Source organism: Nyctibius grandis, chromosome 8 (genome assembly GCF_013368605.1).
Source record: "Nyctibius grandis isolate bNycGra1 chromosome 8, bNycGra1.pri, whole genome shotgun sequence".
Lineage (NCBI taxonomy): Eukaryota > Metazoa > Chordata > Aves > Nyctibiiformes > Nyctibiidae > Nyctibius > Nyctibius grandis.
This window is the reverse complement of record NC_090665.1, coordinates 10286059-10312228: the sequence shown is the minus strand read 5'-3', so window position 1 is coordinate 10312228 and position 26170 is coordinate 10286059. Positions and strand designations below refer to the sequence as shown.

At 48.5% G+C, this 26170-nt stretch overlaps 2 protein-coding genes across 7 annotated transcripts in view; both read left to right on the top strand.

The window, feature by feature from the left end:
* Positions 1-1421: 1421 nt before the first annotated feature.
* Positions 1422-21132, top strand: EIF2B5 (eukaryotic translation initiation factor 2B subunit epsilon). Its single transcript, XM_068406144.1, has 16 exons — positions 1422-1574; positions 2794-2918; positions 3632-3817; positions 3914-4091; positions 5338-5418; positions 6167-6244; positions 6325-6637; positions 7266-7411; positions 7717-7855; positions 8462-8563; positions 9156-9263; positions 10161-10251; positions 11025-11148; positions 16526-16651; positions 18190-18300; positions 19366-21132. The coding sequence occupies exons 1-16, from the start codon at positions 1422-1424 to the stop codon at positions 19429-19431; spliced, it is 2127 nt and encodes a 708-aa protein (XP_068262245.1). The 3' UTR covers positions 19432-21132.
* A 3629-nt stretch (positions 21133-24761) lies between these two features.
* The window catches only part of DVL3 (dishevelled segment polarity protein 3), a 33349-nt gene continuing 31940 nt past the window's right edge, over positions 24762-26170 (top strand). For all 6 annotated transcript variants that reach the window (XM_068406796.1, XM_068406794.1, XM_068406797.1 and 3 more), the window contains exon 1: positions 24762-24979. In XM_068406796.1, coding sequence (XP_068262897.1) covers positions 24813-24979 — 167 coding nt within the window. In that variant the 5' untranslated portion in view covers positions 24762-24812. The remainder of the gene's footprint in view (positions 24980-26170) is intronic.

Below are 26170 nucleotides of genomic sequence, written 5' to 3'. Positions count from 1 at the left end.
AGAAGCAGGACAATGGGGAAGGGCAGCGAGCACCACGTCCTGCAGTACCCAGCACTGGGAAGGGCCCTCCTGCCACCGGGCTCAGGGCTCTCTGCAGCCCTCCTGCTGCCAGCGTGCTAAGAGCTCCCTGGGGAATTCTCTTGGCCTGTTTTCCTGGTTTTGAATGCAGGTGTTATCACACAGTTTTCTCTAACTGAAAAATGAGCAGGCAGCAGTGCTGTGTGAGCTGTGGCAGGCAAGAGGGACCACAGGACTGTGACTGGCAGCAGAGAGAGGTGGCAGAGGAGGGGTTCAGCCAAGGGCACACTTTCTCTGCCCACTGTGTGGCAAATTCCCTTCTGAGGGCCAGGCCAGTATTGAAGCCCATTAGGAGGGACAGACAGACCTGCATGAGGACAGAGCCAGGGCTGGGGCAGGGGTGGCTGGAGGGATCAGGATCCACAAAACTGACAGTGTCTGAGCAGAGGGCACAGCCAGACACCATCACCTGCAGCACCCAAACTGGGGCTGTATTGCCATGCTAGGGGAAGACCAATGGCACCCCCACCCCTAGAAATCGTGTCTTCTTCTCTCCTTTCTGGAAGTGTCTTGGTGGGCTCCAAGAGGTCTCTCAGGGACTATGGGTTTGGGGGTCACTCCTTGATGGAAGGTGTGAATGCTGAAGGGCTGGTTTGCAGCAAGGCTGGCCTTTGCAGGAACAGCGGTCGGACATCTGGAGATGCAGAACAAGCACATCCCAGCTAGGAAGCCCATCAAGAAAACATAACATTTTCCTAAACTGGAAATCCCCGGGGTTGCGTCAAAGAACTACACGCACCCCCAGGTCATCTGGGAAACGTCTGTGTGTGGGAAACTCAGGCCTTCCCCTCTGTGTGTGGGAAACTCAGGCCTTCCCCTCGCCTCGGCTGGGTCCGGGCCGAGCCCTGCCATGGCGGGGGAGCAGAGCTCCGCGGGGGACGCTGGTGACAACGCCTCTCCCCCGCTCCCGAGGCGCAGGCACAGGGGCCAGCAGGGCTGTCACAGCCCGTGCGAGCGACTCGCTCCCACCGCTTTGCCCGAGGACGATCCACCTGGCGATGCCGTATCTTCCCCACGCGGGTGCCGAGGGATGGGGCGACAGGCTGCAGGGCGGCAGCGAGGAGCTCCGGGCCCCCCCCGGGGCTGCCCTACCTGCCCACGCTCACCCCGGGCCCTGCCTCATGCACCGGGAGCGGGGCGCCGGCAGGGCCTGCCCTGCCCTCCGGGGCTGGGCCCCGCTGAATCGCCCGGCCGGGGCCGCCGGGGCTGAGACCGCGGCCGGGAGCGCGGCCACTACCCGCCCGCGAACGCGCGCCGCTGCCCCGCGCTCTGCTGTCCCCGCCGAGCTCCCGTCGCTGCTTCCGGCGCGGGGCCGGAAGCGGAAGCTGAGGCAGCGCGAGGCGATGGCGGCCCGCGGCACCGCGAGGCGAGGGGCTGGCGCGGGGGCGGCCCGCGGGCCCGACCCGCAGGAGGAGCCGCCGCCGCCGCTCCAGGCCGTGCTGGTCGCCGACAGCTTCAACCGACGCTTCTTCCCTATCTCCAAAGACCGGCCGCGGGTGAGAAATCCTCCCTGCCTGCTGCCGCCTCCCCCGGGTCGGGTCCTCCGGGGCCGCCTGTCCCGGTCTCCCCCGTCCCTGGGGGGCCGGAGCGGGCAGGCCTCTGACGGCAGCGATGGTCCAGCCCGCGGTCACGGCGTGCCCCGCCGTGAGAGCCCCGGGCTGGCTCGGGAGAAGGCGAGGCCCCCCCAGCCGCTCCCGGCAGGTCCTGGGGTGCTGCTGGGCCCCAGGGCTCGGGCAGCCCCCACCGCCGCGGCTTCCCCCGCGCTGTGGAAGCCTCTGACCGGTTTTCTTCGCTGGTAACAGTTTATATCCCCCGCTGGAGAGGCAGCGCGGATCTAATTGCTGCGTTGGTGCTGTTTGCTTTTCCATATGGCAAAGCAAACTGTGCTGTTTGCTTTTCGTCTGTCACTGATGCGGGAGCAGCAGCAGGTTTGGGCGGGCTTGTTTCTGATAGAGGAAAGAAGCAAAATCTTTGTCTTTGCCAGCAGTAATGGCTAAAAGAATACGGCCAGAAAAATGGATGGGGAAAGCACTTTAATTATCCAGATCAGAAGACTGTATGCTAAAGGCAGGAGCGCTTCTGGAGAATTTAGGTCTGAACAATTACCTTACCTCTTTTGCTGATTAAATATTTGTGGTGGTCATAATTATACACGCGAGCTCAGACCTGAAACAAAACATCACCGAAAATGAATTAAAGAGTGGTATGAGATCACTCAGTTGTGAATCAGTAACGAGGTTTAAAAGCATGGCTTGAATCTCAAGTCAAGAGAATACTCACTTCAGTTTAGGTTGGGGATTTTTTCCCCTTGATTAATTCTGGACGCTCATATTCCTGTGGCTTCATCGTTCATGTCTGACAGGTTTTTCTTGGAACAGTTAAAGCCTGAGTCAGGGAATCAGCACTCTGGGATTATTTTTTTTTCAGTCTCTCATTTATCTGAGCCTTCTTGAAGAGTTTTGTGTGTGATACCTTCACTTTTTTTTATGCCTTTGTCTCTGAGGTTCTGCCCCTATAGAAGATCAGAAACTAGCTCTTACTGTTTAGATCAACTCTAAAAATTTTTGGTAAAAGGTGGTGGAGCAATTAGTTTTTTTTTTTTCTGGTGCTACTGATGATATTATATCCTCAAGTTGGAAGGGGCAGTTGCTGATGTTGAGGTACAGTGTTTGTTCAGCTATCTCTATGTTTTTTGATTTTGTGGGTTTTTTTTAGGCTCTTTTACCTATGGCAAACGTGGCCGTGATTGACTATACCTTGGAGTTCCTAACAGCAACTGGAGTGGAAGAAACCTTTGTTTTCTGCTGTTGGAAGTCAGCTGAGATAAAAGAGCATTTACAGTAAGAATCTCTTCTTCTTTTTTGCTTTATGATGGAAAGGATTGTTCTATCCTCCAGCAAGCCTCAAAGGTCTCACTGATCCTTCTGATGAAAACTATGTGCAAGCGATTCCCTTTCAACAGTTGTCTCCTAGCACACTTCAAAAAAGACCATTCCTCCTGTGAAGGAGTGTGGTTGTGCAGTGCATTAAAAGAGTGAAGTGTTTTGGGACTGCATTTATATTAGCATTAAACTTGTCTTGTCTAAAAGCAGGGGTTTCCTGTGGGTAGCTGTGTAAATCAGAGTACCACCTTCTGCGTTATGCCCTGTCTTGGTGTGCCGTGCAGCATACGGCAACAGCTCGCTCAGCACCTTTGCCTCTGCTTGCTGCAGGTTTGCAAACTAAAGAGAAGCATGCAGGCTTTTCCCTGCCTGAGGGACTGCTTTCCGAGATAAAAGTTTGGGTTGTGTGTAACTTCTCCTTTGTCAAAACTTGTCTCACAGCAGAGTCAGGTTTCCTAAGTTTCCATAAGCTACGATCTCAAAGTCTAACCCTCTTCAGTTCATCTGCTGTGTGCAAATGAGCATACCTAAGCCTGTCAATAGTGGGCTCTTTGTGACAGGATTCTCCATACATTCACTTACGGATGTGGCGTGCACTGGGGCAGTGTCTTAGTACATTTTCTTTATGAATATCCCCTTTATACCTTCCTGATGTGTTTTTCTCCTTCCAGAAAATCCAAGTGGTGCCGCCACACCTCTCCCAACACAGTGCGCTTTGTGACTTCCGACCTGTACCGTTCCCTTGGTGACGTGCTACGAGATGTTGATGCCAAGTCCCTTGTTCGTTCCGACTTCATTCTCGTCACTGGAGATGTGGTGTCCAATTTCAATATCTCCAAAGCCCTGGAAGAGCACAAGTAGGTGTTGAAAGAGTGTACACTTGCCTGGTGTGCTGAGACTCTGGGCTCTAACTCTCTGAAAAGTGATTTTAAAATTCTGCCCTTCTTTTTCAGGTTGCGTCGTAAGATGGAAAAGAACGTTTCTGTGATGACGATGATATTCAAGGAGTCCTCACCTGGTCACCATGCCAGGTGCAAAGAGGATGACATTGTTATTGCTATGGACAGTGCCACAAACCGTGTCCTTCACTACCAGAGAACCCAGGGGCTGAAACGCTTCCACTTTCCTATGGTGCGTCAGGAACCTGCAGGGTGGGAAAGGGCTGCAGTAGTGAAGCAGCCAACTCCAGGGAGGTCCTCCTTGAGTGAGGGCTGGGGAACTGTGCTTGCTGCTTCTTTTGGAGGAGCAGGTGATAGGAAGTAACTCTTGGTAAACTGGCTTTTTTTTACTTTAACTTTTATTTGAGGCTTGGTTAAAGTGTTCTAGGACACACACGTTTGGGACTCGTTTCGGAGTTTGAAGACGGGGCAGACATATTTCTCACAATTACACAGAATCACAGAATCACAGAATGTTAGGGATTGGAAGGGACCTCGAAAGATCATCTAGTCCAATCCCCTTGCCAGGGGGGGATTCAGTTTTTGCATTTGTTTGACTTTTTTGTTTGTTTTGCATTTTTTTGCATTTGCAATTCAGTTTTTGCATTTGTTTGACTCCTTTTCTCCCTGTGAAACAAGAGAGGTGGATGATTTGTGATGTTGCAGAGATTCCCAAATTGGGATTCATATACCACTATCATACACAAATCATTTTGAAGCAGCACTGAGCCTGGCACAGGGGGTAGAATAACAGCAGGTGCAAGGGGTAGTACCTCCTACTACATCTGCCTGTACTGTTCACCTAAAAAGGTTATGAGCTTTACTAATAATGTAATAAATGCTCTTTAAATGTCTGCGGAGGCATTTTTCTCCAGTGAGATAAATGGGCCTTTTTCTTTTTCATCTCAGAGCTAAGACTGTGATTATATGGCATTTTCAACCCCAAATCAGTAATCAATGCATTATTTTTTACCTTCAAATGATAGCGCAAATCACTGTATGAAACAAAAAAAGTAAAAAACAAAACAAAACAAACAACAACAAAAAACCCAACCCATAGCTGTAAAAATCCACAGGAGGTAGGGACGCTATGAATATTGCATTTTGATTTATTAGTGTTCTTTGTACATTTGTAGCTCCCAGCAACTAAGGTAAGGAGCCTCTTGGAGGAAAAGTGATTGTTTGAAGTACAAGCTGTTTCTTGGAGAGCTGCGTTGTGTAAGGACGAGGGCAGTCTCTGCTGACTGACACACAGCTCTTGTGTGTGACCAGGCTGTGCCTGCTGAGCTCGTGTCTCAGTGTAGATTGTAGATTTCTCCGATCTTCAGAACTTCAGCTGGTTTAATAATTCAGTCAACACTGCCCCTGGCTTATAGAAGGCTTTTGGCGTTCGATACTGTGTGAGGCACTCAGATGATCTGAATTTTTTCCTCTTTCAGAGTCTGTTCCAGAACTCTATTGAGAACATTGAGGTGCGCCATGACTTGCTGGATTGTCATATCAGCATCTGTTCTCCACAGGTGAGCTCTGCCCTTCTGAGGGTCCAAAATTCAATCTGTCTTTCTCCCTTTGTCCTGCTGGTGTGCAGAGGGTGCACGTGGCCTGAGTGTCCTAGGTTTGGAAACCAGAACTCCCAGCTGTGCTCAGTGACTGAGCTGAGAGCCCGAGTGATTGTGTGATGCTGCTCTGTGGACTGTATGGGTGCTCAGTCTGTGTCTGGCATCCACTGCTTGAGCCCAGGCAGAACTAGGCAGTAGATGCATTGGTAGACTGGTTCATTTGGCACAGGATGAAACTGTTCTGGAAAATAAGTGATTTCACTTCAAGTATAGTAACATCTGTGGAGCAGAGGTGATGGCTACACTGTGGAAAAGCGTCAGTACTTTCAAGCTGGTACCATGTTAGGGTAACGTTCAGGGTTATTCCAGCCGAGGCTCACTAACATCTCCTCCGCATCTGAAAAAGCTGGTCTACAGCCTTTGGGAGTGAAACTCCAAAGTGAGGCTGGGCAGATTGCTTGGAAATGCTAAAGCAATGTTTTGCGCCTTCTGAAAACCTGAATCTGTTCATAGTCTCTGTTAGGATGTGGAGATGGGAAGGTCAACACTCCTAGCAAATGGAATCAAGCTTTATTCAAGGCAAGAGCATCACTTTTGTATACTGTATAACTCAGCTCTCTGAGAACCACTGAACAGCCATTAATTATCTGGCTTCCCTGGCAACGTTTTCTGCTAACTGTATTATTTCCTTATATTTTATTCCTGGCAGGTGGCTGAGCTGTTCACAGACAATTTTGACTACCAGACACGGGATGACTTTGTGCGTGGTCTGTTGGTGAATGAGGAGGTAAGGAGAGGGTAGTTACAAGGCAGATCCTGTTACCTTGCATTAGAGAATCTTTTGACATGCTCCTGCCTGTCTCCCAGGTCCTGGGGAACCAGATCCATATGCATGTAACAACAGAAGAGTACGGTGCCCATATATGCAACCTGCTAATGTACGAAGCTGTGTGCTCTGACATCATCCGGCGCTGGGTTTATCCTTTGACTCCAGAGATGAACTTCACCGATGACAAGAATCAGAATTACACCCATTCTAAACACAACATTTACCGAGGGGTGGATGTTAGCCTCGGCCACGGCAGTGTGCTGGAAGAGAACGTACTCATCGGGCAGGGAACGGTCATTGGCAGCAACTGCTCCATAACAAACAGCGTTATTGGGCAGAACTGTAGGATAGGTGAGTACAAGAATGGGGGACATGCAGACCTTGTCAGGCACAGGCACAGGTTGTTGGAATTTAGTCTTTAAAGTGCATTTGGCTCTGAGAGGGGATGATAGGTGGGTACTGATGGACTTCTAATGGGAAGAAAGGAGAAAAGCTTGGTTTTCCAGCAGAGGATATAGATTAAGTTTTCAGCGTACCATAATGATGCTGAAAGGTGGAAGGCACTTCATGCAAATAAGTTGTTTCAGCAGTAGAGGATACATGACCCTTACTGGTCTAGAGTTATCACCCACCAGCATCCTGTAAATGAGGGGCATCTGTGCCTGTATTTGTGAGCTGCCTGGTACTCCTTCTTCCTAGTCTTGGCTGGAATTTTTTTGTGATTTGGCTGTATCTGTGCAAAACCAAGATGTGAGTTGTTACTGTCAACTTGTTAAGTCTCTGTAGAGAACAAACTCATCTTTTAACTTTGGGTAAGAAGTGGCTGTAGGCCTCTAAGGGCAATTCTTACCTTTCATCTAACATCCATCATGCATCAAGGGCATTGGGATTCACTGAGGTGCTTTCTGGTAGACTCAGCAGTGTGGGAGAGCAGCAAGCTGACTTGCTCAACATGTTTGTGCTTGGTGATGTATAACAGGTGATAAAGTCATCTTGGATGGAGCTTTTCTCTGGGACAGAGTACACATAGCAGATAACGTGGAGATCTGCCATTCTGTTATCTGCGATGAAGCTGAAGTGAAGGAGAAAGTAAAGCTAAAGCCCCACTGTGTCCTCTCTTCTCAGGTGAGCTGTACTTATGTCTGTTCTGCTTTCTGCCTTTCTTGGCAGGTTACTAGACTTACACTAGACCATACCAGAATACAGGGCTGCTCCTAGCCTTTTTGCAGAGGTGGGAGATACGCTCCTACTCCCACCTTTTTCTTCCTTTTGTTTGGCTAGGGCAGTATGGTATGTGATCTAGCACTGCTCATGTCTTCAGCTGTACTTGTCAGTATATGGATTGTCTGGAGCAGCTGTTGTCCCTGCTGGTGGAGGTACAAGGGTGCAATAGGTATTTCTTCATTAAAATATGTTGCACATATTTGCAGGTAGTAGTAGGTCCTGGCATCACTCTTTCTGAGGGCACAGTGATCTCTCTGCACCCACCAGATGAGGAGGAAGAGGATGATGACCAGTTCAGTGATGATTCTGGCGTGAACAAGGAGGAAAGCAAAGTGAAACTGAAAGGTATGAGAGGCTCTGGCTCCATGCGCTCAGGCTATGCAGAGGGCTTTGCCTTCCATGATCTTTTGGGGTCTTTCCCTCCCCCATTCTAGACTCTGCAGTGCCAAACTGGAGCTGAGAGCTGCATTCAGCTTGGAACATGTGTGTTTTCAGTAGGGCAAGCAAGAATATTCAGCTCAAGTTGGACAGTGAGATGTACCTCAGTACCACAGTATTAAAATCTTTGGAGGCTCAGCTATTTTACATTTCTCTTAGAGGAGACAATAAGCTGAAGTTGGAAGAGATGTTCAGTTCAAGGCAGGTTGCAAGTTCTATGTCCTTGTACCTGGACTGTGTCCAAGGACTTTGTCCTTGTGAAATACTGTTCCTGCCAGTTTGGGTTTGTCAAGGGATCTAAACGTGGTCAGCTGAATGTTGCTGCTGTGGGGAGGTGTAAGTCGGTCACTTGTCAAGGCGAGTGAGAAGATAAAAGCTGAAATCCATATGCATCTGCACCCTCTTGATGAAGGATATTTAGGGGCAGTAATATGCAGGTTATACCAGTCTATTTCAGGTTTGCCTGTAAGCAGATGCAGTACGTCTACCTCCTAATCGCTGTTTCTTTTTCAGGTTACAATAAAAAGGATGTAGGTTCAGAGGGCAGAGGCTATCTCTGGAAAGCAGATGACAAGAATGAAGAGGATGAAGAAGAGCAGAGACAAAGCCTATGGGGTGAGGAAAGGTTTAGTGTAGTCACCTGGGGATGGACAGACAGACCTGTGTTGGGGAAACTGGCTGACTGGGACGCTGGTAATTGTGTCTAGAGTAAGACCCGGGCTTTGTGAAGCAGCCTGGCTCCAGATGATGTATGTGTGGAGGCAAGGTGCGAGGTGAAAGCTGTATCTTTGACTTATGCTAACACGCAGAGCTGTCTGTGCTGTGAAGGGCGCCCTATGGGATACCAGGCCCTCCCTTAGAGGGAATGTGCTTTGGCTATTCCGGGTACTGCTGGCTTTCTTCCTGCTAGTGACAGCGTCTGCTGACATTGCTCCATTGTGAGTCAGCAGTCTGCGCAAAATGCATTTGCTTCTGTCCCTGTCCTTTGTTGTCTGCCTGCAGACTCTTAAAAAGTCCCATTATCCTAGTGCCAGCTGTAGCATTCCCTCTGCAGCAAATCTAGTCATCTGGACCTGTAAGTAGAAGCTTCCTTGCAAGGACAGATAGTTGCTGACTTGGTTGGGAAGTCCCCAGGACACTTGGTTACTCATGCATATAACAGCTGCAGCTTTGAGTGCTGAATGCTGTATCTTCGCTTCTTCATCAGGTCCAGCTATGCATTCAGAGGAGGAAAGCGAGTCAGATAGTGACCTGAGCATGGGCTCGGAGGAGCCAGACAGTCGGGCAGCGTCCCCTCAGCTAGATGACATCAAAGGTGAGAGATGGGCTGTTAAGTATGGTGAGTCTGCAGGTAATGCAGTGAGTCTGAGATGTGTGCTGCTTTCTCTGTGTATACTGGAAATTGTGTGGATGTTTATAGTATGTTTGTTTCCTGACCTCACTTCCTGCATTTTCTACAGGGTTCTGTAATATTCCCTATATTGCTGTTTTGTTAACCCAAGGCAGCCAAGGATGAGAAGTTAGACAAAGATCCTCCGTCTTTCTCACTCCTCATCACTAGGCCTTTGTGAAAGTGACCTCCCCAAGTTGTCTGTTTAAATGGCAGTGTCATTGCCTAAACTCAGAGATTGTGCGAAGGTCCAGCAGAGTTTCCCTGTGTGGGCAGCTTACTGCTGCACTCGTGCTGGAAAACTAAATGTCCTTGTAGGACCTGCCTCTCTTGGCAGATATGTTTTGGTTTTCTGTTTTGTTGTGTTAAGCTTGCCTGGATTTGAAAGGGGTTCAAGCCACATTGGAAAAAAAAAAAGCCTTTTTGACGTTAAAATACCTCCCTAAAGGAAATTAAATCAGTAAATTTTAGGTTTGAATTGCCATCTTTAGTTAGGGGAAGATGAAGTTTGTCTGAATAGGAAAGGCTAGATTGTGAAAGTATAATAGCAGCTCTGCTCTGAAAGGTTGCAGAGGTGAATAGCTTTGTACTGGTTTGTGTGGATAGATCAATGATACCTGTTAGGTCATTTCCTTTATTTGAATTATATTCCACTATTTATAAGTATAGTTGGTGTGGGTTTCTGCCAGCTTACGGAGAACAAATAGATGTCTGTGTCAGAATGCTTCCTTTGTTAAGGGCGTAGTTTCTTTAGTAATGAACAGTGTGAAGAATCTGTGCTTTTCCTTCTCATGTCTAACTACCTGTCCTTTCTTTCATTAGTTTTCCAGAATGAGGTTCTGGGTACGTTACAGAGGGGTGAAGAAGAAAACATTTCCTGTGACAACCTGGTCCTGGAAATCAACTCCCTCAAGTGAGTGTTCCCTTAGGGATGCTGTCCCTTATGCCGAGCAGTTGGGTTTGTCAGCGGATGTAGAAAGAGGAGGATAAACCATGTGAATACCCATGTTTGTTAAACATTAATTTTGTCAGTATAGAGCATGAGAAATACAGATGAGAGATCATGACTGAGTGTCGACAGGAGTTGATGGAGAGCGCCAGCTGCATCTATAGCATCCTCAGTGGTTAGGCTTTTCCCGCCCCAATTCTGTAACAAGAGATTGAATCGCTCTTAAGTAACTGTGGACTGAAGAGAGCAAGCCAGTTCTTGGCATGGACTGCCTGTAAGGTCATGCAGGGGCCGCTGCTCTGTGCATTGCAACATTCAACCAGCTGCCTGCAGCTGGGGCTGTGCTGTGGTGTGGCTTGTCCGCTCTGGTTTTACAGCAGCAAGTCTAGAACACATCATCAGAGTGCCTTTGACTAGTATTTCTCAAATACAAACCTGTTTCCCTTCTTTTGCGCAACAGTATTCCCACAGCACTCTAGTAAATGTGGGGGTGCTGTCCTGCAGCAGCTTGTTCCACTGTGATGGCAAATTTTCAGGACTTGTGTGTGGCCTTATGCAGGGCCTGATGAAATGCGAGGTGGTTTTATTACCTGAATATTTGGAAAACCAAACAAACACATGAAAAACAAGTCTGGAAGATAAAAATCAAATTTTCTGCTGTATTTCTGTGAAGAGCCACAGTCTGCAGAGATCAGATGGTGTGAAATATTGCAGTTTTTTGCCTTTTTTCCTTGCAGGTATGCGTATAACATTGGCCTGAAGGAGATGATGCATGTGCTCAGTAAAGTGATCCTGGAGTTCCCACTGCAGCAGCTGGATGCAAACCTGGACTCCCAGAACTATTTCTCAGCATTAGTTCCTGTGAGTCCTGCTCAGTTTGACTCTTCTTTGGGCTTGTCTCTTAGTGTGTAGGAGTCTGTCTGGATGTTCCAGGTAGTTCCTGGCTGAGAAGTCTTTTTGGTTAAGCCTGAAGCCACTTGAAGTCCTTGAGTTCATGAGCCTCTTTGTCTTCTATAGAAGTAAAAGTGAACTGAAACTATTGTACCTGCTTGACAGAACTCAGCTGAGACTGTAGGCATGAGGAGCTCTACTTCAGTACCTATGGTTGTGTCTGTTTCCTGTGTGCGATAGTAGAAGGGCATCACTTGTCAAAGAGAAAAGAGAGGGGCTGTTAGAGATGTCTTTGCAGGCTTGCATTCCAGGAACGTGGTTCCAATCCATCATAAGCCCTGTCCCTGGGCAGCAGGGAGCGCTCCTCTCCCAGTGGGATCCTCTCCAAGGTCTTACTTATCTGCATACTGTAATTGGTGCCAATTTTTTTCCAGCCAAATGCAAATGCACAATATTGTTGTCTTTGAGCAAAGATACAGAGTTCTGTTGTGTCTGTAAAGAGATGGGTTGTATAATTGGGTGAGAGCGGTTTCTATTTCCTGACTTAAGGGAGACAAAATAGTGTAGGATTTGCTTTAAAAAGCAGGCAGTCTTATCTTAATGGTTTTGTTGATCCAAGCTGAAGCCGTTGTAGTGGTTTTTTCTCTTTGCTATAGCCCATTTCTGTATTTGAGTTTGCAAACTCTACAGTTTTTGAAGGTGCTCTTTCAGAACGGATGGATCTGACAACTGTTTGGGAAGGACTAGTTAATTTTTTTAGGAGATGGAGCTAAAGAGGAACACTAGACATCCTCATCATCCTTCCTCTGAGGAAGTATGTGCTTTCAATTAATGGGGAAGGGTGGAAAACAAATTCTTCTTTATGTAGGTGTAAGCATGGCACTTAATTCATCTCCTGGACGTGTGGAGATGCCTTCTGTAGGAAACATCCATGTGAACTGATCTGTTCATCAGATGGCTTACTGAGATTTCACTGTTCCCTTTGTTTAAATTCTGCTTGCTTTCCAGGCTGTTTTCTTGAATAGGATGTCCTGACCTGGAAAAAGAGAATTGAAGGAGGAGGACTAAAGAGAACATTAGAGCAGGTTTTAGACTCTTAGGTGGAAAGCAGTACATCTAGACAGCAGGTTTTGTGGAGTTGGTAGCTGTGTAGGATGGGTTTTGGTTTTTTTTTCCAGCTAGGGCATGGCATCTCTTTCTGTCTCCCAGATTGGGCTCATAATCTAGCGTGAGTAGGACAGGAGAACTTCACTGCAGCACCCAGTCAGAAGAAGGTTCTAGTCTGGGATAAAGGATACTATATAAATACATAATGTTTTGTGTAATTGCCCAAAACCTCTTAGAAGCTAAAGACAACTGAAGTACACGAAGGGCTTAGCTCTGGGTAACTTTGTCCATGTGTATTTCATCATAGGAAAGCCAATGCTCATGTTTAACAGCAGAGACAGCAAATCAGCTCATCTTTAGTGAGAAGCGATAATATTCTAAATGTAATATTCAGGGTGACCATGCCCCATGTCATGGACAAGTGGAATTTCTTGAGGCAGGGAATTGTGTTGCATGTGCACTTATGAAACGCAAAGTGTCCTTAGATTGATTATCAAAGAGAGCCAAGTGTCAAACCGATTGATCATCATGGCAGCCAGTTTCTCCATATGCTCCTTGGTAACGAACAACCAGGAAGTTTCTTAGAGAATCCTCCTCTGGGACAGTTTTCTTCCTCAGTGTCTTTAGTGTGTGCAGAATTGTTGTGCTGGCTTTTTGTGCTGAAATTGAGGTACACTGTTAATGTCCAATTGCACGCACGATGCTAGTCACTGTTACAATAACCCAATATGTTTGAGTTGAGATGTGTCTCTAATGGAGGTAGTGAATCAGCCTTCGAAGGCTCATTAATCAGATGTCGATGGTCTTCCTGTGCAGCAGCTTTGTGTATTTACCAACAGTGCTCTGAAGAGACCAGTTCTTTGGGCAGAACATGCATGTTTGTACAGCATCTGAAACAGTGGCTTTTCTGCAGCAAGGAACTTGTGGTTCCCTAGTTAGTAAAAAGTACACTCCATTAATTTACTAATACACCCTGAGAATCCCAAGCACTAGCTCGGTATAGGTTAGTACCTAATGAAAGCATGTAGCTGAAGCGTGTAGCTATGCAGCTAAAGCTGCCTCAGTCAGTAGTGTTATTAGGCTGAGATTTGCTTATGATGGTTTACATATGGCAAAGTGTTGTTTTGTATGAGAGGGGGATACTTGTATTCTGAGAGTGGTGAATATCAGAAGCCCACTGAACTTTACAGAACTGTTTTATGTTTCTCACTCTCTTTGTAGTTCAACTCTAAGAGATGCTGCAGGAAGATCGGTTGCTTGTATAAGTGATGGTAGAGCGGTCACAGACAGCTCAGGAGGGGAAATTGTGGAAATGCCATAGTTATGATGTATGGTTTGACTTGAAACCACAGTATGTGCTCTGAAGTGCTGGCCCCTGAGCATGAAGCTCTTAAGTGTTGCAGCAATTTTAGGAAACAAGCATCCAGTAAAGGATATGCCCATGGGTGTTTTTCAGATGAAACATGGAGGCTTGAGAAAGTGTGTTACCCAGTTCGATGTATGTCAGGGATCTTGTTTGGGTCTTGTACAAGTTGTAAAGCAGAAATGGTACAGAAAGCCAGACCTTTCCTAGAACTGGAGACGTGATTTGAGCAAACATGGCTGAAGCTGCTGATAAACTGAAGGCTGTGCTTCTGTTGTCACTGAAGCAGCATCAAACAAGGTTATGCAGGTGAGGATGTCTAAAGAGACCCAGGGGAGGTAATATAGTTCGGTTTGAGCTGGCCAGTGTCTGCAGTGCTGCCCGGCAGCTAGTGTGTGGTGCACCTCTTCAGGTTTCTGTTAGGGAGCCTTACTCTTTTGTAATGTCATGCAAGTGAACGCAACATGGCATCACTTGTTCAGGGACCAAATGTATCTCTGCTTTCACTGTAGCAATTTATGGTGATCAGCACAGATGCTGTTACGGTGTCACAGGTCAGAATGATAGCTTTGTCCCTTGTGCTTTGCATGTACTTCATGATGGTGTTCTGTGCTGGAGGTGGGGGTAAAATAGGCCTGGTGCTGAGACTTTCCTTCTGGCAGAAGAAAAGGGGATCACAAACCTCTCTGAAGTTGATACAGCATCACTGACCAGATCCAATGAGCAATGAATCGGCCTGTCAGAGGAATTTGATTGCTTTCTCCAGACTGTAGATTGTTTTGAGGAGTTACCCGGGTAGAATCAAAGCCTGGACAGTTATGATATTGTCTGTAGGTCTCTTTGTCAGCTCTCTCTTCACATTTTTCAGTCTTTTATTGAATCTAAAATAATTGCAAGCTTCTAATTCCCCAGTTCAGATTTTCATGAAACTTGCAAAACAGCCTCTCTGGTCATACAGGCTCACAGGTGTGTTTTTGCTAGAGGCTCTGTGGGGCTGAGCCCTACTTTCCCCCTTAGCACCAGTTACAGTACAGTGCATGTTCTCCACCTGAGATGGCATATTTTTTCTTCCTTCCCTTTGCCAGCAATAGGCATACTGGATTGAGTCCTGGGGTCATGAGTGTTTATAGCTCTGGTTTCTTTATAAATAACTTGCTTTGAGAAACTCAATAGCTTCTGGTTAGAATTGTGCCCGCTTATGATTTAAAGGCGTTAACAGAAAGGTATTACAAAATATTTCTTAGCCTGGAAAGAACTTGCTAGTAGCTTTACTACATTTGAGATGAAGAAGTCTAAAGGGTAATGAAAATGCAGGAGATGGTTGTAGAGGAGGTAAGTGTGTTTAGGATTAAGCGTTTCACTAAAGGCTAAAATACTTTCTGGAAATATGCCATGCGACCCTGTGTTTTGTTGTGATACCATGAGGATTAGGATCATTCTGTGCTGTTACTGTTGTTCCTTGAGCCAGTCGGTGTACTACTATACAGATCAGTTTGTTTGTACTAATCCCCTTCTTTGTTTCTGCTTGATGCATGCAAATTCCAGCATGGTTGCATAGCAAATGTGTCTGAAGAGGTGATGGAGTGTAGTACTATGGAGTAGTTGAGCACTATTTCCTAGTACAGGCTACCTTTGATAGTCCACACTAGCCTGGGTTCTAGCTCTGCTATGTGTCCTGCAGCTCTCGCTCTGGCAGGGCTACTGCCTGTTAACAACTGTCCTGGACAGAATAATGCTGATTAACCCTGAATGTAGGTGACTCGGAGCTTCTTCATCACACCCCAAGCCCCTGTGAATTACCTGTTTCCCTTCAAAACAGACCAGATGTGTTCTGTAAGGAGATGCTGTTAAAGGCACAGCAAAACAGTATATCTGTACGGGTGTGCCAGGGATGTAGGTGCAGGAATGCCTGCTGTTGAATTAACCCATTTAAAAAGATGTGGAACTCTGATCTGATTTCCTACAAGGTTTTTGTAGGATAGTCTGGTCGTGATGTGGCCAGTGAGGAATTTTTGTATCTTGTCCTAGTTCTGATACCTTTTAGAATTGTTATTAGCTCTTATCCCAGATTCAGGTCAGTCTATGCTGCTTTGCAAAGCTTTCCCTGCTGCTTGCTTTCCAGATATGTAAAACAAGTGAAAGAGCTGTGGGGGACTCGGACAGAAATACTGTTTGAAGGGGCAGCACCAAAATCATTAGACTAAAGACTTCATAAAAAATAAGCCTTGGAGGAGAGAGCTGAGATCAGCTAATAGTGTAACAACTTGCCCTTCATCCTTCCCACCCATTCCCTGCAGCAGACTCCAGGATCCAAACAAGCCTGTAGGCACACAGCAAACGTGTGTCTTGCACTTAGGGGCTGCTCCGCTGCGTTCCTGTTTTAAGAGTGGCTGTTCCGCGCTGTCCATTCCACTCAGCTGGTAATTATCCTGGCACTATCTTCTTCTCTTTTTTTCTTATTTGCTCTTCTGCTTTGAAGGAAAGTTCCACTGAAATGTCAGCTGCTCTGTGGGGGGAAGGCTTGAGTAGCGTGTATGTACCTCTCCCTATCGATCTGCTGTGAAGTGATTTTCTTTGAGTACCAGACTCCATTAAACACATTTATTGCGATAACCTAATATTTCATCCAGAGAGCAAAACCAAGGAAACTAAAGGATATCCTCAAAGCTGCTTAGTAAAACCAGGTTCTGTCTGCATATATGAGTCTTCATAGCATCTGTTTCATGGACAGAGTGGGGCAAATAAATTAAGTGGTCAGCTGAATGGTTTCTTAAAATGCTTCCCTGGGTCAGTTTCTTAGTGCAACACAGCTGAGAAACAGGGCTGAGTGCACACATCCATCTCATAGCTTGGGAACTCTGTGTTTTTCCCACACAGCTGTTGAAGAACTGGACTCCGTTGTTTAAGAACTACATAAAACGGGCATCAGATCACTTGAATGCCTTATTTGCCATTGAGGAATTCTTCCTGGAACATGACAGTCTCTGCACGTCAATAGCTAAAGTGAGTATCTGCTCCCAACTCTGAGGACTGTTTTTGCTAGATTCATGGTGAAATGCATCCTGTTTGCATCATCAGCTTGTCTGCTTTAGAGGACAGAATTTGGGGGTCTCAGTGGAGAGGGTGTATAGAAAATTCATCTATAACAATTGCTTTAAAAAAAAAAAAAAAGTTCTACATCTGCCTGTGCCTCTGAGGGATCACAGCTGAGGGTGAGTATTAATTACCAGCAAGCAGCCTGAAGGGAGCTATTATTGTGCAGCTTCTAATGTAGATGCCCTTGCTGTGTGATGCTGGAAGAGGGGAGGCCAGAGGCTTTCTTTAGCAAGAGCTTTACTTCATTTGTCTCTCCATGGTCCCTGGGATCTAACTGCCAAATGGTTTATCCTACTTTAGAGTGCAAAACAAGCAAAGCTGGGAATAAGGGTGGGATTTCTTCTTCAGGCTGAGCTAGTTATGAAACTGGGAATAAAGAGGAGCTGACATGTGGCTTATTACCTATCTTCCCACTTCTGAGAGTTTTCAGTATATTCCTCCTCACCCTCTTTCACAAATGTTTTGTCCTTGCATTCTTTCTGCCATATCACACTGAGAGCATTTGACTTGGATCGCAAGGCTTTCCTTTAGTGGTGCCTTAGGAAGCCCATGCCTCTTTTGGAAGAGCTCTCCTAGAGCCTGTTTAACTCTTGGTTCCTCAAGAAAGAATAATCCTAACTTCTGCTACCAGTGCTTCTGGCTAACGGCAAAGCATTTAGGACTGGAGCCAAAAGCCTTCAGTTTGGTGAGCCAAAATGTCCTTGAATTACAGCAATTGTTTGGCATTTGTCCGTTGTTCTAGGGGCCTGGGTTTCCCTGGAGGCTGGGAATTGAAGTGACACTTTATATGTGGAGTTGGCAGCCAGCTTTGTCAGCACTGTGCCGCAAGGAGACCAACTGCTAAGTGGCTGCTCTGACTGAGCACAAAGGCACCCTGCGAAAGCATGTTTGCATCTTACCCTCGCTGCACTGGGCAGGAGTTTGAGCTGATGACCAATTGCTTTGACACCTGCCATAAGGCAGTTTTAAGAGAGAACTGGCAGGAGGAGGGAGCCTGGGGCAGAGCTGGATAGATTCATGATCTTCGCTGCACATGTCACTGTTGTGTGTGTGTGGGCCTGGGTAAGAGTTGCTTGTTAGATGTGCTTTGGGGATAGATTTTGGGATGCTTTAAAAAGAGAACTTAAGTAATGTCTTGAACTGACATCCTCTGTGGCCCTTTGTTGCCCACAGCTCTCAATCATACCCTGCATCCACAGAGCTGAAGCTGATGGGGCTTGAACTTCGACTCACTATGTGTCATAGCATCTAACTGTCAGGAACATAAGGCTTGGTAGGAGAAGCATAGTTATTTTTAACAATAATAGCAAAATGAAGCAGACTGAGTGCCTTCTGTTGAAGATGGAGCTGGGAGACACAGATTATGTGCAAACTTTGTTCTTGGACATGAGCTAGCCCTGAAAGAGTTTATAGAGAGCCCCGTTCCCCTTTTCTAATCGATGCAGGTGTTGATGACGTTTTACCAGCTGGAAATTCTGGAAGAAGATGTAATTCTCAATTGGTTCTCTTTGCGGGACACGTCTGACAAGGGAAAGCAGCTTCGTAAAAACCAACGGGTAAGCCCCAAAGGTGTTTAAGGGGTGGGGGAGGAGACAACAGCTGCTAAAAGAAACTTTGAGTAGAGTTTAGTGCCACTGTCGCCTTCTGTGGAGTGGCTGCTGATACAGGGTAGGCCAGTAATGCACCACTGCATTGACCACTAAGCAACACAACTTTGTTCTCCAGAACAGACATTTCTGTGTGTTCTGCCATAGTCATCCTGTTTGGATGAGGAATGGGGGTAGTAGGAGAGGGAGATTGTTTTTAGTGGGCGCTCTGTAGCACGAGGCCAGCACTTTTTGGAGTAGCAGCACGGCTTCTCTAAGCCAACACCCATTTGAAATGGGCTTTAGGCCAATGCCCTGTGTGCTGGCCCCATGCAATTCCTTTGAAGCTTTCATTCCTGGCTCACCAGTCCCCTCGCATATATTTCTAAGTGTTTGCTGTACTGAGTGGTTTCATTTGGCTTGTGTTGCAAGGAGCATATAAACTTCCCCCTACCATCAGGTAGAACTTTGTGCTGCAGTTTGGTTGAGCCCTGTTCCAGTCCTCCTCCCTGGATCTGGAAGAGGAGCAGGGGAAAAAAGACATCTCAGAAGAACTACAACTTTGTTTAAAACCTTGCAAAGTCAGCTCTGTATAGGTCAGCAGTGCTTTCAGCTGCTTATTTGAGCCTAGTTAAAAGGTAAAATGAGCTGCCTTCTTTATAGCAATTTCTCAGGGAGCAGGTTTTTCCCAGCAGAGTTTGCCTAACGTGTCTTAGCTAAGGTGCAGCTGTCATGTCTTCTCCCTCAAGCTCTGAAAAACTCTCAATCTTTTGTCTTTTTTGCTGAGTGTTGTGGGGATTTTATGACTGGAGGAATCTCCCTCAGGAATCTAAGCAGTCTGGGTTTGTCCATGACATCCCAGTTGGTTTTAATCTAAACTTTTGTCTCTCTCTCCCTAATCTGCCTCTGTTTCGCTGTCTCCTAGAAACACTCTTGTGCATGATAGTGGTGCTCACTGACACAGTGTAGTTGTTGAGCGTTCCCAGCACCTGTTTGTATCACTTGTTACCCAATTACATTTCATTCTCTCTGCAGCTCCAGAAGTTTATCCAGTGGCTGGAGGAGGCAGAGGAAGAGTCGTCTGATGGCGACCAAGACTGACATGGTGGCTTGGCATGAGAAGAGGCACTCTCACTGCCTTTCTGGGCCGAGTGGGCAGGGCAAGATCAGTGCCAGTGCATGGTGTGTAGATGTGGGGCCTGACATCGAAGTGACTGACAATCCCATCATTAATTAAGTTGTGTGTTCCCAACTTTGCCACTTCCCTTTCTCCCTCACTTGCCCAGTGGCACCTTATGTTGGATGGTTGCAGCCCCGTGTAAAAACCATGAGGGAAAAGCAGGAGGTGGTGATACCTCTGGAGCCTGGATATGATATACTATAAGCTATCTTTTGGGAGGTCCTTGTTACTAATACAAAGGGAGCACATAGATGCACGTGCATACATCACCCTTATAAATCTAACCGTCGGGGTTGTGGAAGAATGGTCATAGAGCTAAGTTATTTGGAGTCATTGTTGCTTCTGGTGCTAAGAGAACTGCTGAAGAGACACTGGCAAGGTTGGTGAGTAGGAGCATGTGGATTAGGATCTGGAGTACAGGACTGGGATTCAGGAGTTCTTGTGCCTGGAGAAAATGCAGTTGTCTGAGGATGCCCAAGGCATTTTGCAGCCTAGAAGGTGCTTCTGTGATCTTTCCAAAAGGGAAGATCTCTTGCCATCTGCTGTGCTAGGATCTAACACAGGGTTGCACAGTAGAGTTGGTAAAACCGTACGTTTCCCCCTTCTGTAGAACAGGGGATAACACGTGCTCAGTTCCCCCTGCAGGGGCTGGCGAATAATGGATGTGCACTGGCCAGTGAAATGCTGTATGGATCACTACATCTTAGATGTGATCTGTCTTCTGTGCGTCCGCAGCTTAGCAGGCATGTTTTAGAAAAGTGTCTGTTTCTTTATTTTTTTTTTATAAAAAGGGAGCAGAGGTGCTTCTCCTGCTGCACCAACCACACTTGTCTTTTACTCTGGGGGCACTGACCACACCTTTATGGAGGATGCAAGTTCCTGAGTTCTGCTCCAGTGTGAAAAGGAGCAAATGCTATTTCCTTCAGCAGCACGTGCTTTGTGTTTCCACATGATTTCAGTTATACAAGCTTGCTTATTTTATGTCCGTTTATTTATTTGAAAACTTCCCTTCCCTTAGACAGCAGGGAGAGTGCTGCAAACCCACTGTAAAGTTCAGCAGCCGCAGAGCAACTCAGCATGCAGCAGGGAGCAAGTGTGCCTCTGGCACTTTGTTGCCAGCATGGATAATGTGTGTGGCAGCAATAAGGCCTTTAAGAAGAGCTTTCTTGGAAGCATCACTGTGCTGTGTTCTTCCCTGCTCTCAAAGAACAGAGAAAAAAAGGCACAGCAAGAATCAGCTTGTGTTCATAGGTGGGTTATTTGTTGGATGTGCTGACCTTGCCTCTGCCCCTTCAGGAGGAGCATGGAATAAATCCTGTGCAGGGGGAAATGCACTGGAGCTGCCCACTCAGGATATTTACTTGGCCGTTCCGTGGTGCCACAATTGTCAGTGAGGGGACAGCGTTGGATGCTGGAGACCAGGGATACTGCCTCTAAAAAAACTGGTATTCAGGCAGGGCGATCTTGTGCACTCACACTATCAGTTGCCAGGATTGTGCATAAATGTGCTTGTTTTCTGACATTGCAAACTCAGTCTTGTAAATGTTGGGGAAATGGTATCTGAATTTTCTGTATCTGCCAATATTTAATTCAGGGAGCAAATAAAAACTATCCTGGTGTTACCGGCTTGTTTGCTTTGCTTGACTGAATTGTATGTCTCTAGTTGTGGTACATGCCTGAGCAGGGCTTAACAGGTAAGCTAAATAACTCATCGCTACTTTTTCGTCAAGAGATTTTAAAGACATAATAGGCAGGTAGGAAATGGGCACACCACTGAATTGGTATAAATGTTCAGTGGTAACTCATGACCTCACTCTTTACAAGTAGAGAACAGTTTATTAAAACTTCTGAACTTAGAATCCTGAAATGGGTGAGGTTTGGTTTTGTACAGGATGATGTTGCAAAGATGAACCTGAAATCCTATGAAATCTCTTACCCTTTGCCGTGATGAGAATTAGTGGGAATGTTGGCTGTTAGGTACTGCATCGTGCCCTCCTGATGGTGGGGAGTAAGAACTGGCGGAGAGGGGGAAGGACAGCTGCGGAGCTCTTAGTAAAAGCATTTACAAACCAGCTGCAGGACTTGGTAATTTTAAAAATCTCCTTGGATATGTTAAGCATTTATTTCCTTTCACAATGTAAAGATGACTTAAAAAATTGGTTTAATGTGTAGTTCCATAACTGGCTTGTTTTTGCCAGAGGCTCTTGATTCTTTGTGCCAAGTAACAGTTCCACTTCTGTTTTTCCCAAATTCCTTACTCCTTTGCTCCATAGTAGCCAACTCCTTCATGGTGCGAGCTGCTTTCTTACCCAGGGGTTAAATCCAAGGGGGAAATGTTGCTCTACAGCCAAATATCCTTCAGACCTCGGTCGGGTGTGCAGTGGGGTGGTTTTACAGGTGCCGAGAATAGAGTAGCAAAGAGGAGACAAAGTAGGACACCTGATATTCTCCAAGGTGGAGTTCTGGCATAGTGCAGCATCCTCATGGGCAGGTAAATGCATACTTTTTAAGGTGCATTAATTGCATTGCTTAAGTATAGGGTGGGCTTGGTGCTTTCTGTTGCTTTCAATCAAGTTTTATGTTTGGTTAAAGGACTAGAAGTGCATTTGTGAGCAACCTTGATTGCACAATCGTTGCTCTTTTTGAGCAATGCAAGCAGTAAGTACTTTTGTTTTTTCTAAGGGCATAGTAGTCAACTTGTCTGACTTCCCATCTGACATGGATGGATGAGTGTCACCTGGTGTTCCTGTATCAAACCCATAACTTCAGTTAAAATAGTGTGCCTTTTAGAAAAAGATAATAGGTCTGTGTTGCTTAAAGGTGTAAGTGATGGAACTCAAGTATGTCTACCTCTGCTTTGTGCTGTTCCGAGATGCACTAAGGTGCCTGGAGCCTGTTTACTCTGTATGGAGAAGCAATTTTTAGATGTAGACATAAGCCAACAGGCTGTTCAGAAACTCTTCCTTGTGGACCTAGAGTGCTCGGCACAATCTCCTAATTTCTTTGGCTCCATGTTCTTAACTTTCATTCATTAAGAGTGAGTCATACTTCACAAGACCTCTTCAAGCAGTTAAATCAGTCTTTTGCTCCAATCTCAAGCTTTTGGGGCAGGGAGGCATTGCAAAAAGACTTTTAAGATTAGCACTGTCAGGGTTTACAAATAAGAAGCAGCTTAAACCAAACTTTTCCATTCCTGACCTGGATTCTTCTTTCCAGGTACGCCTACTTTTACCACAGAGCTCCGAGCACAAGGGACAATCTTCCAAGAGCTGATGTGGAAACATGGGAGAGCCTCACGCCTCTTACAACTTCTGCTTACCTGAGGATTTCCCTTGACTTTTTTTTTCTTTTAATTTAATGTCACATTCTTCACCCAGCCCAGCAGTACTGCCCAGATAATTGCTAGCAGCGCCTACAGGACTCTCATGCATGAGGAGGCTATTCAGCTCACACTTGCCTGCCAGCCTGAGGAGCTTGGCTCTGTTCCCTGTAAGATCTCTCTGGCTCCTCTTCCTGCGGCAGGTGAGTTTGGCACTGAGGGCTGGTGATCTAGTCTCATGCCCCATGCAGGCCCCCGGTGTGGTTCTTCCTCTGCATTTGTTCCTTATAATCCAGGACTGCGCAAGGCGGTTCTTGCCCTTCCTGGTCGTGGGTGTTCCCCAAGCTCCATCCACCCTAGCTTTGCTCTTGGCCACAGCTCCAGGAAACTGCTGATGGACACAGTTCCTCAGCACCTCTCGGTGCTGGTGAGGCGTCCAGAGGGGAAGCCAGCCAGCCCAACACTGCTGCGGCACAGAGGCGAGTCCTAGGGACTGGGATCACAGTGCTGATGACTGTAGGTAAGAGAGCAATGGGGTCTGGGGAAGAGAAAGGATGGGAACCACAGAGCCAAGGGGCTGTTGGAGCTGGTACATGCACAGCTGAAGAGGCCAGGGTATGTGGAAGGGAAGATGCTCACAAAGAGGAGGGAGTCTGCTTGGTGAGGAACTGAGGCTGGGGAACTTGAAGGGACACTGCAGTGTCCAGTGCCTGAGTATTAGGAGTGGTTGTTGGATGGTTAATTAACCTGGAATAAAAAGTGCAGGGACTACTATGTAAAGCAGGCATGTAAGAGTAATCTTTAATCAAATGTTCAAAAAACTGCTGGAATTAATATAAATATACAATTGACAAGGGGTTTGGAGGGAAGCCACAGCTGGAGAGGAACTGGGGTGGGAGGTACTGTGCTCCTCTTGTGCAGCAGAGTCCCTGTGCAGGGTGGCCATCAGAGATGGAGTATGGGGGGTTCAAAGGGGTCCGACATGGGAGGACAGGGTAGAGCAGGATATGCCTCATGTTCTGCAAGCTGTGCTCAAGGGGCATGTAGTTGTATGAGGAGCGTGGGGAAGGGTAGGAGGTGTGTGAAAAAAGGCCAGGGCTGCAGAGATGGAAGGGGAGGCCTGGGGTCTGTACCTGAGAAGCAGTGGAGGTTGTGGGACACAGGAGCACATGTGGCACAGGAATGACCATGTGTGTGAAGCAGCATCAGCGGGTGTAAGAGGGGATGAAAGCTGGATGGGAGCTGGGAGCCTGGGAGGGGTATAGGGGTGCATGCCAGCTCAGACTGTGATGTGGGTGCGTGGGGAGCACTAGGCTGTGTATAAGGGGATGTAAACTAAAAATCCAAACCCCCTCCCCAGGCCGTGGGGCTGTGCCTGGCAAGGGAGGGGACGAGGGGTGCAGTCCCAGGGGGCATTCACCCAGATGAGGTGCAGCAGGAGCAGCGGTGGATGCATGGCCCTGGGGAGAGGGGTGGATGGGTGCGGGGGGGTGTCAGGGGATGTGGGGGGTCTCATCAGTGCGGGATCCAGCTTGGGGGCCGGGAGCGGGTCTGGGTCGGGGATGTGTTGGATCGTGCCCCTCACGGGGCGCCCGTAGAGCCCCGGTCCCGGTCCATCCCGGGGTACCGGTCCCGGGCTGCCGGCGGGGGCCCCGCTCCGCGCTCGGGCTCGCTGCGCGGCGCGGCCCCCGCGGGGCGCCGGTTCCGGTTCCGGCGGAGCCGGGGCGGCGGGCGGGCGGGCGGGGGAGGAGCCGCCGGAGCCCGAGCTTGCGCTGTGCAGCCGGGCGGCGCTGGGACCCGGAGAACAAGGGGCGCGGGGGGACCGGGCGCGGGGAGGCCGCAGCCGGGCCAGGGCGCGGGCGGGGGCCGGGCCGGGCGGGGGCCGAGGCCGAGGCGGCGGCCGGGGGTCGCGGGCCGCGCCGGGCCGGGGGCGGAGGAGGAGAGGCGGCGGCGGCGGAGGCCTGGCGGCCGGGCAGGGGCGCCATGGCGGCGGCCGAGACGAAGATCATTTACCACCTGGACGAGCAGGAGACGCCGTACCTGGTGAAGCTGCCGATCCCGGCCGAGCGCGTCACCCTCGGCGACTTCAAGGGCCTCCTCAACCGCCCCAACTACAAGTTCTACTTCAAGTCCATGGACGACGACTTCGGGTGAGCGCGGACCCGGGCCCGGCCCGCCGACCGCCATGGGGGGGGGGACACACACAGCCCCCCGTGTCCCCGCGGGGGAGGCGGGCTCCCGTGGGCCTCCCTGGGGAGCTGTGGGGGGGCTCCGCGTGGGCCCGGCTGGGGTCACCCGCCCCGCACACTGCTGGGGGCTGGGGCTGGTTCCCGCCTCCGCCCGGGGAGGGTCCCCCCGGTGCAGCAGGGCTCGGACCCCCGGGAGTGGGGTGGTGTCCGTCGGGACCGGCGGCCCCTCTCGTGCTCGCTCTGGGGAGGGGGACGCACATCCATCCTCCAGCCCCGTTGCCTTGCCTTGGAGGGGGGCGGGGATGGTGCCCCCTTGTGCTCTGTCTGGGGGGGACACCCTCGCGTGCACCCTGTCCTTGGGTGCATGCTCCCCCAGTTACCTCCCATGGGGGGGGCTGGTGGTGATACCCCCCCCGTACCTTCTCTGGGGCTGGCGGTCCCTGTGTGCTGCCTCTTGGGACAGCCCCCCATCCTCCCCTTCCCCTGTTAGCTCTGCGGGAAGCTGCCTTGCGCTAACTCCTCTGTGGGGGAGCTGGTGGCATCCTCGGTGCACCTTCTCTAGGGTGGCACCCCTATGTCTGCCAGAGGCGCGTCGGAGGGGACCATCATCCCATCTGAGGATCGCCTCCTCCCCGTGCTCACGATGTTTGGGCAGCACCTTGACTGAGGGGGTATCTCGCAGTGCAGCCCACTTGGGGGTGTATAGGGGTGGCATCCCCCCATGTATCCTACTCAGGATTATCATTGCCCATCTGAAGGGCCTGGGCATCTCCCCCTGCACCTGCCCGGGGAGGGTGCCCCTTGTTTCCTCTGCCAAGAGAGTGCGAGGGCAGTGCCACCTCCATCTGCCCTTCCCAGGGAGTGGATTTGCCGACAGTTGTGTTCTCCTACCATCTATTCTGGGCAGGGCCATCCATTTTGGCAGCTTTGTTTTCTGCACCTCATCTTTGTGAAGAACGGGTAAAGGGGACCAGCTATCTCCTCCCCTGCCTCCATGGAGGAGGAGTGAGAGCTCTCCATGTGCTGCCCTTTTCTGAGCAAGTGATGTGTATGAGACCTACTGTACCCACGTACATGTCCCATCCTCAATGTAAGACGTCTTGTGCTCGATCTCTGGGATGGGTCTGTACAGAAGAGGGGTGCAGCCCTGCC

Coding starts and splice junctions, on each gene's coding strand:
- EIF2B5 (XM_068406144.1), top strand. CDS start 1,422: ATGGCGGCCCGCGGCACCGCGAGGCGAGGGGCTGGCGCGGGGGCGGCC. Junction 6,638..7,265: donor TGGGCAGAACTGTAGGATAG/GTGAGTACAAGA, acceptor GATGTATAACAG/GTGATAAAGTCATCTTGGAT. Junction 9,264..10,160: donor TCAGCTAGATGACATCAAAG/GTGAGAGATGGG, acceptor TTCTTTCATTAG/TTTTCCAGAATGAGGTTCTG.